Below are 18,771 nucleotides of genomic sequence, written 5' to 3'. Positions count from 1 at the left end.
AATAGGGTGTTAAGATGTGCTCACCATGCTCTTGTGGATGACCATGCACATCACCATGTCTGAATGGCCACCGTATACTTGAAGTCTGTCATGAGACTGGAACCACCAGAGATTTGGTCATTATCATAAAAAGAGTTCATAATAAGCACACAACAATATAATTCCAATACAATCCACCAAGAGTGATTTTCACAAAACCTCTGAAGAAAATTTAATATTTTGTTTACATTGATTTCATGAAAATTAAGCACTTTTCTTTCCCAAAATCTTCACTAACTGTGATGCAAAAAACATTCTTGTTCAAATTTATCATCATCACAATGTGAAAAATACATTAAAACTGTACAATTTTCATACATCGTAGTAGTATTTGTCATGATTTTAGTTTTGGTTAAACGGGTGCCAGTGTGATTTTAGTATTATTTATATAAAGTCAATAGTATTTATTATTATTTTTAGCTTTTATTTTTGTATTTTCAGTTTTCAATTATTTCCATGTTTTAATAATGTTTGTTATTTTTATAAAACATTTATTTATAAAATAAATTTGTTTAAATTTTGCTAACTCTTTATTTTACACTGTGCTTAATTTATCTTAAAACAATGTAAAAAAAATATCTTAATGGTGCTAAACTTCTTTTTTTTATTGAATAAAACTAAGAATTTAATTCTTAAAATTAAATTTCTTTAAAATATCAGCAAATGCGTCACATACCTGGAGCTCGTATACACGGACCAGTTTGTCCAGGCATGCGGTGACCATCACCTTTCCCAATATGGCCACCACGGTGACGGCATGACTATGACCCTTATAGATCCTCACCAGTTCTCCTGTCTGGAGATCCAGAGACATGGAAGCAATTTAGAGATAAACAAGACACTTAATTCCTGCATCTTTACCGCATGGGAAAGGAGAAACACAGTGCATACTCACATGTATATTATGTGCGTGTACAGACTGGTCACTCGAGCCACTGAACACCAAATCGTTCACCACCTGCAGAGAAGCAACAAATGAATACTTAGGGTGTGTTACTTCATACACATCCTTTGATGGAATCCTTTATTCTCCCTCATGTTGTTCTTTTTTACTTTATTTCTTAAAAAAAATAAAATTCTGTCATCATTTACTCACCCTCATGTTGTAAAAAGTCACCATGAAATCTAAATTGACAATTCTTATTTTTTATGGAATACATTTTCTCTTCTCTGATTATGATGTGTTAACTGGCTTGAAGGGCAGGATAATCTGTCACTCACATAAGATCAACCAATAGCAAACCACAACCATCCAATCAACTCCCGATGGACAAAATCAAGTCCCACCCTACATTTTTTCTTGTTCGAGAAGCAGTTTCACTCGGATATACGTCACAATAGGAAAGAAAAGACTATTGTAATTTCCATTTTATGCCGTCATTAAAGGTGCAGTGATTGATTTCTGAGAAACACTGTTGAAATGTAAAATCAACCCAAACAAACACACCCCTCTCTTCATTGCTCTACATATTGTAATAATCATTTCAAGTTTCTTTCTTCTCTTCCAGCCAGCTGTCGTTGATATGGTGTCATGAAATCAAGAATTTTCAAGGATGATATTAAAAATTCAAGCACATTTCAAACCTTGAAAACATAACTTATAAAATTAAGCATTCTCCAAACTTTTAAAACTCTGTACGAACTCTGTGTGGAGCTCAGTCCGAACCACTTTCAACAACGTTTCTCAGAAATCGCGTACTGCACCTTTAAGCATATTCATTAGAAAAAGTGTGATTCAGACAAACCTTCATGCAGAGCACAGTTTTGCTGTGGCCCTCCAGCGTACGCAGCAATAGGCCGTTCTTAGCATCTCTAACGCTGATGGTGGCGTCATAGGAACCGACTAGCAGGATACGCCGAGCCCCTTCCTGAGCCGTCGCCAGGCAGCTTACAGCCCGTGGGCCATGGCACTCAAACATATCCAGCTGCTTATTGTTCTACAGGAGATGAGAGAAATGTTGTTAATTACCCCAAAGTCAAAGAACAGAGGACACAAAACGTACTTTAACCCAAACTCTTGATTTCTGATTCATTAAACGCTTCATACCCTAAGACTGAAGGTGATCACAGAGCCATTGGCCAGACCGGCAAAGAGAATTTTCCAACGATTATGAAGACAAAGCACTCGATCTGGGAGAGACAGCTGTTCCTTACATTCTGTTGTCTGAGGAAAAAAAATAGACAAATGTTTGTCATATTTTCAATATTATAGAAAGATGTCAAAAAAAAAAAAAAAACATTTTAAAACTGAAATACAACTTAGGAATAGAAGGACTTATAAGACACTGGTGTCTAGGATGTTCATTATAATAAGTACTTGAATTTTAGCTTATATTTGAAGTACTTAAAATTTTAACCATTTATTAAATTAAATAATACATTTTCTACATTTATTAGCCTTTATGGTCCCTGTTTTGAAGTTTCGTAATATATCACTTTCAATGTTTGGAACTCTGGTGTTCCACAGACAATATTACAAAATGTATTAAAAAATAAAGTCATTTGAGTTTGGAACCAATAATTGGTTAAATAAATTGTTTAAATATCAGTCGGTTATTTACACAGAGCTATTGTATTGTTTCATGGCTTGACAGTGTGAATAACTATATACTTTGCTGAATGGAGAAGTGCAGACTGTGTATCTGAAAAATATCCACTTCATTTTTCAGTGGAAGAAAAAAAGTTTACGTTAGTTGCCAGGTACAGTTTATTGTGTAACCAAAATATCAAGAACCCCCCCCCTCTTATTTTGAAACTCTGAAACTGCTAGAGCCGTAGAACCTGGTTTTTACTTTGAAACATGCAACGTTTTGAGGTTTAATAATCACATTTGGTCGTATCGCGATTCCTTTTTCGTCCTGAAATTTAAAGGAACACTCCACTTTTTTTGGAAATAGGCTCATTTTCCAGACCCGGAGATCAGCTGAATGAATTCGAAAACGGTAAAACTTCGAAAATGAGCCCATTTCCAAAAAAAAGTGGAGTGTTCCTTTAAGACCTCTTAAAATAACAATTAAGACTTTTTATACCATTTAAAATATTTAAGACTTTATATTACCTTAGATTTGATCAAACTGAATTTTAGACTTTTTAAAGACCTGCAGAAACCCTGTAAAAAGCAGTGTGGATCAGAGCCAAGCACCTTGAGGTTGTAACAGCGGATGGTCTGGTCACTTGATCCCGAGTACAGGCGTTGTTGCAGGCCTCCACCACATGACACCAACAGGCAATTCACTTTACTGCTGTGACCTTCATACACAGCCACACACTTCCGGCTCTGTAACAATTAAGAGACTTCTTAAAGAAACCTGCGGGTGAGCTACATTCAAAAGAACATCATTTTCATGTATAAATGCTTTTACTAAGACAATTTTGTACTAAGTTTACCCACTCAACTGAAAAAAAAGAGAAGTGTACAATGATCTTACTATCAAGTTGAAAGCACGTATAGTGCGGTCCCCTGAGCAAGTATACAGCAGTCCGTTATGGATCTGCATTCCATTAACAGCCTCTTGATGGCCTTCAAACTCTCCTTCTGTTGGCACATCCTCCTCCCCTGGATCTGATACATCTACTAACACACACAAACATTTTAATTACTGAGTGAAACATTAACACTATGGACACCAAATCTTCTGAAGAGACTCGATCACTTTATACGCTGAACAGATTGAATTTAGGCTTTTATTCACATATAAACATTAATTAACTCACACATCAGCTTCCACAAGAACCAATGAGGTTCATTCTCGTGTTGCGTAGCAAGAGGTTTGTTCTCGCGCATCAAGCAGGTTCGGTTGAGCTTTTGTTTATGTTCGCTGATCAATGTTTATATGTGAATTAAAAGCCTAAATTCAATGTGTTCAGCATATAAAGTGATCGTGTATATTCAGAAAGCTCTCGAATTTCATCAAAATGATCTTCATTTGTGTTCTTGAAGATGAACACAAGTATTGCGAGTCTGGAACGTCATGAGGGTGAGTAAATGATAACAGAATTTTAAATTTTTGGGCGAACTATCCGTTTAAGTCACTAGCTCACCAATATAATGCAGGGGTGATGATCATCAAAATTGATCATCAATATGTTTGAATGTTTTCTTTTTGAACAAAAATTCACATACAACTTTTTTTATTTTTAACCTTTTTAAACTAACCGTTGTGAAACTGAGATAACATGAAAGTACCAGAATGTTTAATTTCAGTCATTTAATGGAGCTCCCAAGAAACCAGCACTAGTGCTCTCATTCTGTATATGAGTTGGCACACTTCTCAGGGTTGTCATACCGGCAATCACTCTCAGAGGCACAGGTTGAGTATAAAACTTACAGGCACTAAGAATACCTTGCCCTTAAAAAGTAATTTGGGGACTTGATGAACTATTTTTGTATGCTGATCGTGTGAGTTTTCTAATTTGGTCGTTCTGCTACGACTGCAATGAGCAAGAAACTAGATGAATTTAAATGTACTGACAGCTCCCAAAAGTAAAAAACAATTATAAAATAAAATAAATTACATATTTAGTAAGTGAATGGCAGATAATATGTTCTTGAGGCAGCAGTTAAATTGTATGAATGATACGGTACAGCTTCCATGTATGTTTTTGAACATATCGCATACCTGACAGCATCTTGGACTTCAACGTTGTTGAGGCTGGTTTTGTTACACTGTAAAAATAAAAACAAGATTTTTAATACTGCAATACTTAGAAAAATAAATAGAAGCAGACAGAAAGAGTCAAGGTACCAGAAGGCCATGCAGTGACAAGTTTTAAACAAGCTGTATCTGTGTCTGTACTCTTGCCTCTCACAAACCATTTCAACCATGTTCAAAGCCCATACATATGCTTGTGGAATAATATCTTTCAGAATGTTTACTAACCTCAGAGATTAAAAACACAACACATCCAAGTCCACTTTCTAATCAGTATGTGGAACAGGGAACTAGAATAATATAGTATTATTTTATTAATTTAGTATAATTTAATACATTGAATATTATACAGTAGCGACATATTTTATGTGTATTCACAATGCGTATGCTACCTGCATTGCGCACTTTAAAGTAAATTGTAGTTGTACAAATAATCTCAGTTTGGTTCATTTCTGAAGAATTCATTTCGAATTCAAATTTCAAAAGACCCTTTTTTACTAGTGATGTTCGATTCTTGAAGGAACTTTAGGTCCGGGCTGGTGACACAGCCGAAGTAGCCCGCTCCTTGCGCAGCACCATAAGCCCACCTTATGTCCATAAGCATGTCCGGAAGGGTTATTGAACCAAATAACCATTTTGAAATTAATGAATCAAACCTACAGGCAAAGTTGAAAGTCAGCTTTTCGGTCATGTCCAACTCAACTTTTTGATTTGTTCATTTCAAACCGGTTCCTCCATCATCAACCCAGAACTAAAGTTTGATTCACTTCTGGGAAGCAGCTCGGCCGATTACTGGCTTAAAATAAATATTCATTCAAGAATCGAACATCACTACTTTTTACTTCACAAGCTATAAGACAATGGGTGTCTTCTCCTGATCTTTGGAGGACCACTATCCAGCAGAGTTTAGCACCAATCCAAATAAGCTTTTTGCTGTCACATGAACAAACAGGAAAACAGGTCTCATTGCATCCGCTTGTCAGAGAAAGTGTAAACGGCAGTACGAACTGACAGCGATATCTATGGACTTTTAAGTAATCAGCGAACCTAGATAGTTATTTTTATTGTTGGCGTTTTATTAGATGTAAATATCTAAATGTTAGTAAGAAGGACGTTTAAATATCAATCCGTATATGTGAAGGCCAACGGTTATGCTCCTTTAGTAAAACGGCTCTATATTTAATGAAGCACATACAAAAGACCTGAACCGGAAGTGATGCAACTTGTTTTACAGAATACGGAAATCTGTTGCACATACCGTATTTTCCGGACTATAAGTCGCACTTTTTTTCATTGTTTGGCTGCGACTTAGAGTCAGGTGTGACTTCTATATCAAAATGAATTCATACTGACTGAGATGAACCAAGAGAAAACATTACCGTCTACAGCCACGAGAGGGCGCTCTAGTTGGTGGAGTTGTTCAAAGCGACACTGAGGAAGAACTCAATGGATTCAGTGTTGTGGAATGAGATTACAGGAGCTTGGTGAACTTGCTTACCGGTAACTTGCTCGCTGACTAATGTTAATTTAGCCTATTCAGCCTCCCAGGTATATGTTCTTTATGCTATTGTGTAGCTGAATAACTGTTAATGTGTTATGTTAACATACCGGACACCTATTCTGCCTGTTGTTCTGTGTGCTATTGTGGAGTTGAATAACTTGCCTTTCCAGATTAAATGTCTGTTCTTGGTCTTGGATTTTGTGAAATAAATTTCAAAATAAATGCGACTTATAGTCCAGTGCGACTTATATATGTTTTTTCCCTCTTCATGACGCATTTTTTGACTGATGTGACTTATACTCCAAAAAAAACGGTAACCCGATTAAACACACCTGAAACGGCTAATCAAGGCATTAACCTTCCAGGAGCAGGATGGGACACCCATGCTATAAGATATTAAGAATGTTTAGAAAATCACAGTCCAACACATGAGACTTACCTTTCACAAGCCTTGACTGAACTGCTAGTATCGATTTCACTAGTGGAGGTGACCTCATTGCAGGCAAGATTTTGGGGGTCTGTGGCGGCATGGTCTGTTGAGTGTGGAATGGCCGACTCCTTGGCCGACTCCTTGGCCGACTCCTTGGCCGACTCCTTGGCCGACTCCTTGGCCGACTCCTTGGCCGACTCCTTGGCCGACTCCTTGGCCGACTCCTTGGCCGACTCCTTGGCCGACTCCTTGGCCGACTCCTTGGCCGACTCCTTGGCCGACTCCTTGGCCGACTCCTTGGCCGACTCCTTGGCCGACTCCTTGGCCGACTCCTTGGCCTTCTTTTCAGGCATCTCATCTGGGTCTGAAGAATCTAGATTGACAAAATCAGTGGGCACAGGTGGGGGAAGCTCCACCATTTCCAGGTCAGATGAATCCGGGTGAGCTTCCTTCATTGGTGGTGTTGCTAGCTTGGTTCCCTGTGGTTGTGCCTTTGAAGCTTCGGCCACCACCATCTCCTCATTTTCATTTTTCTCTTCTGGTGTGGGGGGTGAGGCATGAGTTCTGCTGGATCGCCGATTAGGTCGGTACTTGCGGGCAGGTCGAGCAGCGGGCTGCTCTGCATCAAGCTCTGATTCACTAATTTCAGGCTGCTCATTCCCCTTTGCTTTCTTAAGACACTTTTTCTTCTTCAGTTTTCGAACACGCTTAACTGGATCAGTTTCTATGTGGTTTGAGGGAGACAGCGGCTTGGGAGAGAGTTGGGGAGAAGGGTTGGCTAACCCCTCTAGAGAATTTTGATGAATTTCTTTGTTGGGTGATGGCTCTATTCTGTGATCTGAAGGAACTGCCGTCAAATCCATGCTTGTGGCGTCATGTGAAGACTCCAGGTTGTACTTGAAGGAAGTATCTGTTTTAAATTGAAGAATTAATATTCAGTTCAGTTTAATTCATTCAATAATTCAGTTCCGTTAGGAATAACTACTTCAGAGCTGCAATTTAATGATTTGAACCTACCTGTTTGACAAGCTACAAGCACTGTTTGGACAGGTGTGGTATTTTGAGGTCCTGGGAAGGGGGATTTGATAAGGTTATGTTTAGAAATGGGGTACATTGAGCGATGGGGTCTTGTTTGATGGTAACAGGCAGTGAGGAGGTTGAGGAGGATTGGAACCTACCTGTTTGACAAGCTGCAAACACTTTTTGGACAGGTGTGGTATTTTGAGGCTCTGGGAAGGGGGATTTGATAAGGTTATGCTCAGGAATGGGGGGGTTACATTGAGCGATTGGCTCTTGTTTGATGGTAACAGGCAGTGAGGAGGTTGAAGAGGATGATTGGGCAGCTGTTGCTGGGAGAACAGCGCTGGCGGTGATCTGAGTAACCTGGGTTGATGAAGAGGTTAAGATCTCACTGTTCCTCTCTTTTTCTACTGGCTCAAATTCACCTGAAAAAGAGTAATAGAAATATAATTCTCTCTTTTATTTTATTATAAAATAAATAACAAAGAAGCTGTTCAGAAAACTCAAGGTGCTTACTGTCATAAGCTAATACATACTGCAAACTGGCACTCAACCACCTTTACAAGCCATTTGTACAGTATGATCACCATTAAAGCTATTATAATTTTCCTGATAACTTTTACCTTAGATTTGTTTAGCAAGTAAATATGATTAAATGACTCTTCCATTTAGATTTTTGTACCTTGCATTCCTTGAAGAATTTCAATCCGCTGGGTTCTCAAAGAGTTCATCTCACCGATTACCTGTAAAATATACAATAGTTATTCAAATATTGCTAAATCAAGTGATAGCTGAATGAGAACTGAAAAAAATTGTTTTGGAAATGCGATATAGTAAAAAAGTTCTTACCTGTTGTTTCACCATAAGCAGACGCTGTACTTCCAAATAGGCAGCTTGCAGGGCAGCACGTGCCTGAATAAGACTGTTATCCACTGCCTGAAGTGAGCCATTAAGCTCCTCCTCACGTAGAGATACAGCCAGCAACTGATCCACTTGAGAACGCTCTGCAAAACACAATACATACCCATATTATAAATTGGTAAACTAAATTGGACGTTGAGTTAAAGTTAATTTCAAACCCTAATTCCAATGATTTCTTACCTTTCTTAGACTTAATTTTTTGCCTCTTGTTTTTTCTATCTTCGTTAGAAATCTCTGGAGACACAACATCCTAGTGGAAAGATCACTAATTAGATAATGGCAAGACCTAGATTGAATTTAGGTTATTTTTGCATTACTTTCTATGTGGAACATTTCAAATCAGACACTTATAATGCTCCATTTCAATTAGGATGTTGCCTTGGAAGGCAGCTACGTAATATGGTAGACATCAGGGGTGCTCACTAGATTTGGATCAGAGCTGTATTTCCAAGTATGCCAAGCATACACCACAGTAGAAAGTAGAAAGCTTACCCCAGGAGCTCTGCGTTTCTTCCCAGATCCTTGCGTGTCAATCTGTTCAATCTCTGATGTACAACCGCTGTCTCCTTCAGCATCCTCTGGGCCGTTAGAAGGCCCTTTCGAACCTTGAATCTCCAGATGACCTTTGAATTGCAGCTCTTCTCTCATTGGTTGCTGTGAGGGGCCACAGGCAGGAGAGTCTTTCATTGGGTCTACACCTTTAAGAAGGGAGCTGGTACCAGCAGGGCCATCTTTGACCACATTGCTTTCAGACAAGCTACGCTTGCGTGAAGGCACTGGACTGAGGTCAAACAGAGAATCCCAATGAAAGCCCTCAGAAAGAGGTACATCATTTTCATCCATTTGGTTCGGACCCTCGGGTTCACAGGGCACCATTTCTATACCAAATCTGAAAAGATTCAGAACGAATATGGAATTAGGGTATTTAAAGTACTAACTGTGTTTCCGTCTTCAACCATTTAATGAAAGTAAACCAAAATTTAAGAAATACTCCTGCAGTACCTTGGTAAGCCCTTGCCTTGCTTCTTCCGGTTGACTTCCTGGTAGACCTGGTCCCAGTTGACATTCCTCCTGGAGCCAGAGGTGCTAATGAGCTGCCGCAAGGTGGGTTTAAGTCCTAAATCCTTCTCAGGCTCGTTCTTTCGTGTGCAACTTACATTCCTAATTCGTCTGGCAATATTCAAGTTGGGTTCATGGGATGCTGCTTTGCCTTTGGTTCCCATATGGCGGTTCAGATCCCTTTGGAGACAAGCAGGCAAGGCAAGCTTACTTAAAGAGGGCACGGAGCCACCTGCTGTTTGCTGGGATGGGCTGCTGTGGGACTCTTCACCAACTAAGTAAAAATCTTCATCTAGTGTGTCCATGACTTGATCTTGTACTGGTAGGTGAGGATTTTCTTCCATTTCAACACACTCCTCCTCATCTTCATGGTCCATAGTGGAGGTACTAACATCCAAGGACTGCAGAGATGGCCTAGTGTCATTACGCACATTGCCAATCTGTACTGATTTGTCTGTGCTGGTTAAATGCTCTTGTTCATTGCTAATACGTCTTACAAAACCCAGCCTTTCTTGACTCTTGTTCTTGCTCAGTTTTTTCATACTCTCATGTAATTCTTGATTCTTGTTTAGTTCTAAATTCTCAATTTGCTTATTAATCTGAGGCACAGTTTTTGATCCTTTGAGGCCGTTCTCTGGGCAACATACATCAATAGAGTTATTTCTGTTAAGCAATGTCTCTTTAGCTTTTCGCAGCATCTCTGACAGCATACTGTCTTCGTCTGCATTGAAAGTGGCATGTTGTGGGAATTCAGAACTTGAATGGGAATGCTTAGAACCTTTAGCGCAGACAGAGTCTTGACTTCCTGAAAGCTTGTTGGGCATCTCTGTTCTTCTAGTGGTGGAGGTGGAGGGGTAGGCGAAACTATCTATATTAGTATTTCCAATGTTCTTGAAGGCACTCTTCTGCTCCCTGCAATCACTCTCTTCACAGTTAGGTTCTGTGGGATTATCCTGCCAATTTATTCGGCCTGCCTTGAATTTCCTCATCATGTCCTGAGTGCCCTCGTTGGAACTTTGTGCCATAACGTTTTCAGGAGATTCCACATTAGACTTATCTAAAGTTAGGTTAGCCTGAGATGAAGGATCCCCAAGTTTAGCTGGTGGATAAGGTGCCCATCGATGTGCCTTCTCTGACTTCTGACCCTTACCTTTATTGGGATCGTGATCACCACCAGACTCTTCTACACTCTGTTCACCCTTTGTCTGATTCTCAGAGCATTTGGGTGTTTTTTGATGCTCTCTTGATTTATAGTGCCTAGGTGGTGGCATATATTGTCCCTGCCAAGGGGCATTAAACTGATTGTTGTTCCAGGGAAATTGCTTTCTCAGATGTGGTGGGCAGACTCCATAGCCACCTTGTCTACTACCCCAGAAGTTTCCTTGGTTGTGCAAACTCCCTCCCTGACGACCAACAGAGCCCCACTTCTGCAAGTCAGGTGGTCCTTCAGCATGCCATGTGGCACACTTAGCCTGTCGGTTAGGGTTAAACCATTTGTTGCGGTCAGGGGATGAAAATCTTAAATTCTGCCAATTAGAGCCCCTGCCCCTTTTGGGCATCTGAGGAAAGTTAGGATAGGGTCGGTCCCAAGGGCCACACTGCTGGTACATCAAAGGTCTTGCCCCCTGCCACTGAGTCCGAAGCTCCTGCCACCTCCTTGAGTTGTCCCGCTCTTCTTTAGCATGCATTGCAGAAGCCTCTTCTTTCCTAATATAGTTCAATACAGAATGGTAACATAGAATGATTTAACTGATAAAATTGTGATTTGAATGAAAAAATGGTGATAGTTTAAACAACAAGGCATATAAATTCAAATATGGGAAGAAACAAAACATAAATGCCATGGAAGAAATGCGTGTGATTTGTCTCAATATCAGACTTATATTATTTAGTCAGACAATGATGGAGAGACTCAAGAAGAAGTGACAACGCGTAGAATGCAACAGGACGTCTCTGAATGGTTAGTTGATGAATTTATGTAGCTGATGTGCCGTTAACAATCTTCAATTAGCATATTCTGTCATGATAATCTATAAATCGATCGTATAGGACTGTTGTGAGATGCACACAGAGTGACTTTCAATTGCATGTGAAAAGACAGATGCTACAGTTTGAGCTGACTAACAAATGTGCACTACTACAACAACTCTCCCTCTTCTCAACATGGACTGCGTGTTCCTGGGGGCGGGGTTATGTAAATTGTAGGGTTGGTGATGTCACTAACCCGTGAGGAATGTCGTGTAGTCCCTACCAGCCTAAAAAACGATTTCTTTAAAAGCAAATATCTCCCTTTGCTTTGAACTGAGCATTGTAACTTTGCAGATGTTGTTTATGCTCAAACAGCAACATTTCACACTAACTAAAGTTAGAAACGTGAAATCATACTCAACCACCCCTTTAAGGAATTACAGCTATTTACTACTTAATTTGCAGTGATCTTGACTGAATTTTCTTGGAATGCAATTATTTCTTATGAATGTCTAACACTCTCATTTAAACAGCATGGCGCATAAAAATAGTTGATGAGGTCAGACTATTTAAAGACATACTGCCCATACTGTTTAAGGGTTGAGCTGGAAGGGTATGGTGTGGTATGCATCCAAGAGTGTGAGTACACAAGTGTTGCAGTCACGGCTGTTTTAGGCCTCACATGACACCAGACTCGAGTGTCAGAACTGTTTGCAGAATAGTTTAATATAGAACTGCAGGTGTTGTGGTTACAAACAGACAATTAAAAACACCAAGGAAAGACACTCCAATAAGAAATATTTCAACTTAACAATTTACACTACATCTAATAAATACATAAATGATAAATATCTTTATAAATAATAAATAAAGATAACTGGCAGGTCTGCAATGACCATCACTGCCATACAATTCAGGGGTTATAGCAGGGCCATAGCAAGACTCACCTGATCATATCCTTGCGTTTCTCGATGAGCTGCACAATGTCCTTGTCAAAGTAGTCTTCATCTTGGTCTTCATTTGAGGGCTGGTGCTTCTGATCCTCAATGCACTGTTTATGTGAAGGGCTGGAGATGTGACTGGCGTAGTCGGTCAGGCTCACCTCAGTTACGCTGCAGACCCGGCACTCGTGTCCACAGTCCCTGGGGACAGAGAGGCACAAAGGCTGCTCAATGCTTCCCTCAGGCATGGCTGATACTTTTGAGAGTGGCTGTCTAATCAGTTAGGATCCTTTTAAGAGATCAGGAGGCAAACTGACTTTTCAAACAAAATAAAATCCAACTAGTTACTAAAAAAGAACAAAAAAAATGCAATCTTCCTGATCTTGTGGTACATCTCCAAGGGCTTCACAACTGGTTTAGAGTGAACAGGCAAGAACAGAAGGCAATGGGAGACATTGAGCTCAGAGGGGTGACCACCCGCTCAGCACCAGCTGAGCCTAGCACGCTGTCATGATGGAGTCTGCTGTGCTCTGAGAAGAGGGTTGGGAGAGCGGTTCGATTTTGGTGTGTGAAATCACATCCCCCCCACCCTCTGGCTCCACCTTCCACTGCTCTTTAAGGCTGCACCAAGGCCAGGACTCTTCAGCAAACTGTAATGCGAGCTGCTTACAGTTGCCGGCTTGAGAACCCCTCCCTGCCTAGTTTCTCTCTGCCAAACTGCCAAACTCGTGAGCTGATAGATGCTTGCTGTTGGCAGTTGGTTTATCCCCGAAAAATTGTGTCATGGCAGCATGCCATTTTCCAGTCAGCAGCCTGTAGAGTTTTTTCTAATCGAAATATAGGCTAAGTTTTTTGCATGGCTTGCGAATGAGTACTATGATTTTGATTATGATTAGAATTATACGTGATTATTGTTCTGCAGTTCATTACCATTTGTTCAAATTAATTATTGAGGGCCCTATAAAATCCGATTTATTTTTTCCCAAATTCCGTTTTTCCCTTTAAATTTTTGGGAATTCAGTTTTTTTTTTACCCTTTACTGTTATTTTAGTCGTAAAAAGCTTAAAATGTTAATTATTAAAATGTATACAAATAAAAAAGGAATGACCTTAAATTTATTGAGGTAACAAACATCATGATGCAACATGATGCAAAATAACACTGCACTAAGTACTTCAAGTAACAACAAAATATTAATGCTTGAGCTTAAAAATATTAATGGTTACCGGTATATTAAATGGTTAAAACGCAGTTCAGCTGTGTTTGCTGAGCGTCTAGCGTGGCCATTGGCTGTGCTGCGGCAACTGCACGAACCAATGGTGAGGCGGCTCAGGGTGCACGAACCAATCAGGCCGCTTCGCACCCTGGCGCGTCAGAGCCCGCCAGAATGGGCGTGGCTTATAGTTTCATAAGCCCTCATTCAGCCATAGAAATCACAGGTTAAATCGACTGAAGCGATCCCGCGATCAGAAATGACGGGAGGGGTTGTGTCGCCCAGATTTGCTTCCCCCGGTCTGCATTTTCCCCAGACATACGTTCTTCTCCCACACAAATACAGAATTTCATTCCAAATAAGTAAAATAAATTAAGTTAATTTGCCAATTCCGCAATCGCGGAAATTATAGGGCCCTAATTATTGCTCTGATTAAAGCACAAAACAAGTTAAACTAATCTCATAAACATCATTATTACCAAAATGCAATTAGCTAAAATATGTCGAACCTCTAAAGGCCATGATGTTTGTGTGTTTTTCACCTTGGATTTCAATACTGTCCCCATTTAAGAATGCAATTCTCACTTTTCACATTCCAGAGATCTACATAATTGTCACGAGGCAGTTGTCATTTGTCGGCCTTACCAGTTGCCAACGTCCCTATATATACTCCTGGGTTATGGCAGCTGCCTCGGCTTATCTATCCACTGACCAAAAGACACACGTGCCTTTCAATACACATGCTTTGACCATAAGTGTATTCAGGGTTTCCACACCTTTTCCAAAATATTTCCCATGACTTTCACAGCTGTTTGTGATTGCTACGGAGCCCCTAAAGGGACGTGGTGGTGGGAAAAATTTGGGACGGGAGAATTATTTTGCGTTCCCACGATAACTTGTGAGCTAAACATTGTTAAAACACAAATTACATTTTTTACAATCACAATAACGTAGACAATGAGCTACAACCCAAATTTCCTCAAACCGAGCTTTATAATATAAATATAAATGAGAGACAAGTCCGAAGGGACCATCTGCAAAGTGCAATATAACCCTAAAAAAGTTACTACAAAAATAGTCATTACACACTGTAGTGTCACCAAACACTACAGTGTGTTTTTTTTTTTTTTTTGCGCTTTCCAGACGATCCCTTATTCAGAGTTGTCTTTCAATCGCCTGCTTATAAAGCTTGTTTTGATGAAAATCGGGTTGTAGCTCGTTGTCTAGCTTACTGTGATTGTAAATAGATGTTATTTGTGTTTTGCTCTTAAACACTGCTAGTCGACAATAAACAGAAAGTGTCTGTTCGAGCTCACAACAGGTTTTGCGTGGGAACGCAAATAACTTTGTGAGGGAACGCAAAAGTTTTACGTGGAAAGATTTGAGAAAAAAAAACAAATTCTCCCATCCCAAATTTTTTCCACCGCCACGTCCCTTTAGGGGCTCCGTAGATTACTGCATAAGCATTTAAAAGTATGTATATATTTTAACAAAATTTTGGGGTGAATTTCCACATTTTTAAATAGCAGATTAAAACAATTAAGCATTATAATTAGTGTACAAACGTCTCAGATGAGGCTACAACACCCTGAGATATAAAGGTCGCTCAGTTCTATGAACTTGACAGTATAAGTGTAATGTTGATAGTGTAGAGAAGGGTTTCCCAAACATGGGTTCATGAGGGAGTTTGTGAGTCGATGAAAAGCTAATAACTAATGGAATCATTAAAAAAAAAATTAAAATAAACACTTACTAAAAAAAGATGAAATATTATGTTTACCTGCCTGTCAAGTAAGCATTACCATCATTACAAAACCATGAACGTGCAAATGTGTTGTTATATTATTGAAATATTAACTTAATTTATCTAAAGACAAAAATCTGGTTGGCAAAAAGGTGGATTACATGATTCTATGCAACATTTGTGTGTAACATGACCTCTTACCGGCCTTTCAGGTTCTCCAGCTCCCTGTGGTGCAGCATACTCCTCATGTGCTCCTCCATCTCCTAAAAACCAAGACAGACACCATTGAAATATAGCATCATGGTATCGAACAATATTTCAATAAATACAGGCATACATTTGGTGAAACTAACTTTTTCATGTTATACAGATCATTTTTAACTAGCATTTTATTCTTATAATTTTTTTTTTGCCTTGCACAGTTTATAGATCTCACAACAGAACAGTGCATGTGCAGACTTTGCCAACATGAGCGTGTAAATTACAGTTTGCAGAGGTGGACAGTAACAAAGTACATTTACTTGAGTAGAGTTCACTTTTGACGTATTATTTTTTATGGAAACTTTTTACTTTAACTTCACTACATTTGAAAGACAAATATCGTACTTTTTACTCCACTACATTTCTGTCATGGTCCTCGAGTAGAACGAAGTAACGCCAGTCAGGGGATGATTTTGATTGCAGGGGTTGCATTTTGTTTGGAAACGAAAGTCGGGTTGACGTCAGAACATCAACCTGATTTTAATTTTCAACGTTGGGTTTGGTCTTCTAAATGCGAATTTTATCATTGTTTTGGAGCACACTAGCTTATATATAACAGTAAGGCAAACATATTCATACTAAAAGCCAAAAAACTATTTTAGGGAACAGCCATTTGGGTGTCTGAAACCATTGTGGACGTTATTGAGTGCACTTATTCAATATCACATTCAATCCCATACTGGAAAATGTGTTCTAGAAATACATTTGATATCGATATGAGGGTTGGTAGGCAGGCATAAATTCAGAGGCATACGGTACTGTAAAGATTACATGCAACAATAATAAAACAATGCATTGTCACATTATAGCAGAACTGGGAGAAGGTTTATGTTTAAAAAGCCAGGTTTACCTGTTTGGAGCTGTAGACAGTTTCACAAAGAATGCATTTCTGTTCTTTAACCATGTTGAACGATGTTGTTGTATCTTAGACCAGCACTAATAAACAGGGTTCTGCATAAAGAGACAGATAAAACAATCAGAAAATGCAGCATGTAATGTGTGCAAAATCAAGAAAATCACATGCTAAGAATAATTTTCTTGATTTCTTATTTCTCTCTCACACAGACATCAAATCCAAAAAAATATATATTTGAGATAACAAAAGAAATTGGATTTACAAAGGGAATATAAATCTTTCAAAATTGAAATATTGAATATATAATAAATTATTATTGAATAGATACATGATACATGTACTAGTAATAGTAATAATGGTAAATTATGCATAATTACAAGTAACTAACCCTAAACCATTGTAGTTATGTAGTTAATAACTACTACTAAGTACTTATTTGTGTAATTACACTGTAAAAATGTCATGTTGACATGTCCATAAAATATTGGATATAACTAAATAAAATACTGGACGGACGGACGGACAGACAGATAGATAGACTCAAATCTGAACATGTACCAGCGACGGCATTCAGACTCAGCCTTGCACATTACTCAAAGGTGACTGAGCTTTATTATTTATTTCATACTGCAGAGGCTCATATGAAAAGGCTTTGCCAAGTCTTACATTAGACTGTGTGGTATCAGTAATGCAAAAGGTTGGACAAACTCCATAAGGACGGAAAGAAGGTCAGTGTGTCTGGCTCCATGCAGGTGCCAGAAGACACAAGCCAGCAGGAACGGCAGTCGGTCAGGGGACTAAATGCAGTATGCTGAGAGTGCAGCACACAAGCCAACCACGACACCACAGAAGGGTCATGTCTGGACAGGTTCAGTTCTCTAACAGTGTTTGGAAAAACACTGGAACAACACTGTTTCTACGCAGCTTGAGGGGCTATTCACACAGAACACCTTTTTGCGCTTAAACGGATATTAATATGCAGAAGTAGTCAGCTATACTGTTACGGCCTCATTGATTTACATAAACTATTCGAATTTCATATTCCTTTAAGCCTATTTAAATATAAGCAATTGCCCAAAATTGCATAATTTTGCTCAGTTTGGGCCTCTGAATAAAATTTTGATAAGGATAAAATGTTTTTATCCTCCTCAGGTATGAGCTCCATATTCTCACTACATCATATTTAAGCCTGATGTATCAAATATGATACTCAACAAAAACGCATGCAAACTTGTAAGAGGTTGTCTAAAGTTTCAATATACAATTCCATTTAATATAAATGTATACATAAATATATTCTGATTATTATTTCTTATGCCAGGTGTAACAGGGTTTATATGCATGACTGTAAACTGGTATGCTTTGAAAGGAAGTGCAGTTTATGCCTCAGAAAATGGCATGACATTAGGCCGCGGTGCAGGAAATATTAAAGTCATAAAGTCATGCCACAACATGAAAATGGCAAACCATCAGTGCTGTGAGTGGCATGATCTGACAGTGGTTTTCCATTGGTGCCACTGATAACAACAAAGCTTAAAATAGCTCTCAAGCACAGGTCAGTGAGCATGTCCTCTATAAGTAAATGGATCCCTGCCTCCATCTCCAGTAAGACATCTCGGTAATATAATAACGGGGTGAACATGAAACAGGCTGAAGGTTAATAACGAGGTTTGAGTTTCTGAAATCTATCATTAGAGATACCAAGCAAACTGTTTACAACTCATTCATGCAGAGAACGACGTGTTTGTTTGTAACAAATTCGCTCACTGGTTAACTTAATGCAGCTCTAAGAAGAATGATGCTAACATCACTGGTTAAAATACTACTGTGAACTGACAGAGGGTTAAATTGCAGAAGAACGTAAAAAGTAAAACATGCAGGGGTGTTTCTCATGTGCAGATGTTTAGCATTCAGGCTAACACACTGCATGGACTGAACATTAGATCATGTAAGCAGCAAAACAACGTGGATAAAGACAAACCCGGTATCACGTATACCTCTTAATTCACGCGGAGAATGCATTTCTTCAGATTTCCATAAAAATCACACCATTTCTATTAATTTTCCACACTTCTTAGCAACGTTATGGGCGCCTTTTTCCCGTGAAAACTGAAACAACCGATCAGTTTCAAAATGGCCGGCAAGATTTTAAAGTAAAAGTCACTC

General features: G+C 39.1%; 1 protein-coding gene across 3 annotated transcripts in view; it reads right to left on the bottom strand.

The window, feature by feature from the left end:
- The window catches only part of znf106a (zinc finger protein 106a), a 23,815-nt gene extending 5,044 nt beyond the window's left edge, over positions 1–18,771 (bottom strand). Inside the window, exons 1-21 of one of the 3 annotated variants that reach the window (XM_079632965.1) lie at positions 18,603–18,771; positions 16,600–16,700; positions 15,690–15,751; positions 12,538–12,732; positions 9,566–11,329; positions 9,056–9,452; positions 8,744–8,813; positions 8,492–8,646; positions 8,325–8,385; positions 7,801–8,067; positions 7,640–7,690; positions 6,962–7,532; positions 6,632–6,805; positions 4,659–4,705; positions 3,468–3,613; positions 3,182–3,316; positions 2,087–2,203; positions 1,785–1,976; positions 935–997; positions 716–835; positions 25–96 (exon numbers count right to left, since the gene is read on the bottom strand). In XM_079632965.1, coding sequence (XP_079489091.1) covers positions 25–96; positions 716–835; positions 935–997; positions 1,785–1,976; positions 2,087–2,203; positions 3,182–3,316; positions 3,468–3,613; positions 4,659–4,705; positions 6,632–6,805; positions 6,962–7,532; positions 7,640–7,690; positions 7,801–8,067; positions 8,325–8,385; positions 8,492–8,646; positions 8,744–8,813; positions 9,056–9,452; positions 9,566–11,329; positions 12,538–12,732; positions 15,690–15,751; positions 16,600–16,653 — 4,713 coding nt within the window. In that variant the 5' untranslated portion in view covers positions 16,654–16,700; positions 18,603–18,771. Of the gene's footprint in view, positions 1–24; positions 97–715; positions 836–934; positions 998–1,784; positions 1,977–2,086; positions 2,204–3,181; positions 3,317–3,467; positions 3,614–4,658; positions 4,706–6,631; positions 7,533–7,639; positions 7,691–7,800; positions 8,068–8,324; positions 8,386–8,491; positions 8,647–8,743; positions 8,814–9,055; positions 9,453–9,565; positions 11,330–12,537; positions 12,733–15,689; positions 15,752–16,599; positions 16,701–18,602 lie in introns of all 3 variants that reach the window. The other 2 variants (XM_079632963.1, XM_079632964.1) reach the window with 2 other exon arrangements.

Source organism: Phoxinus phoxinus (genome assembly GCF_949152265.1).
Source record: "Phoxinus phoxinus genome assembly, chromosome: 13".
NCBI lineage: Eukaryota > Metazoa > Chordata > Actinopteri > Cypriniformes > Leuciscidae > Phoxinus > Phoxinus phoxinus.
Note: the sequence above shows the minus strand (reverse complement) of the source record. Positions and strands in the feature narration are given on the sequence as shown.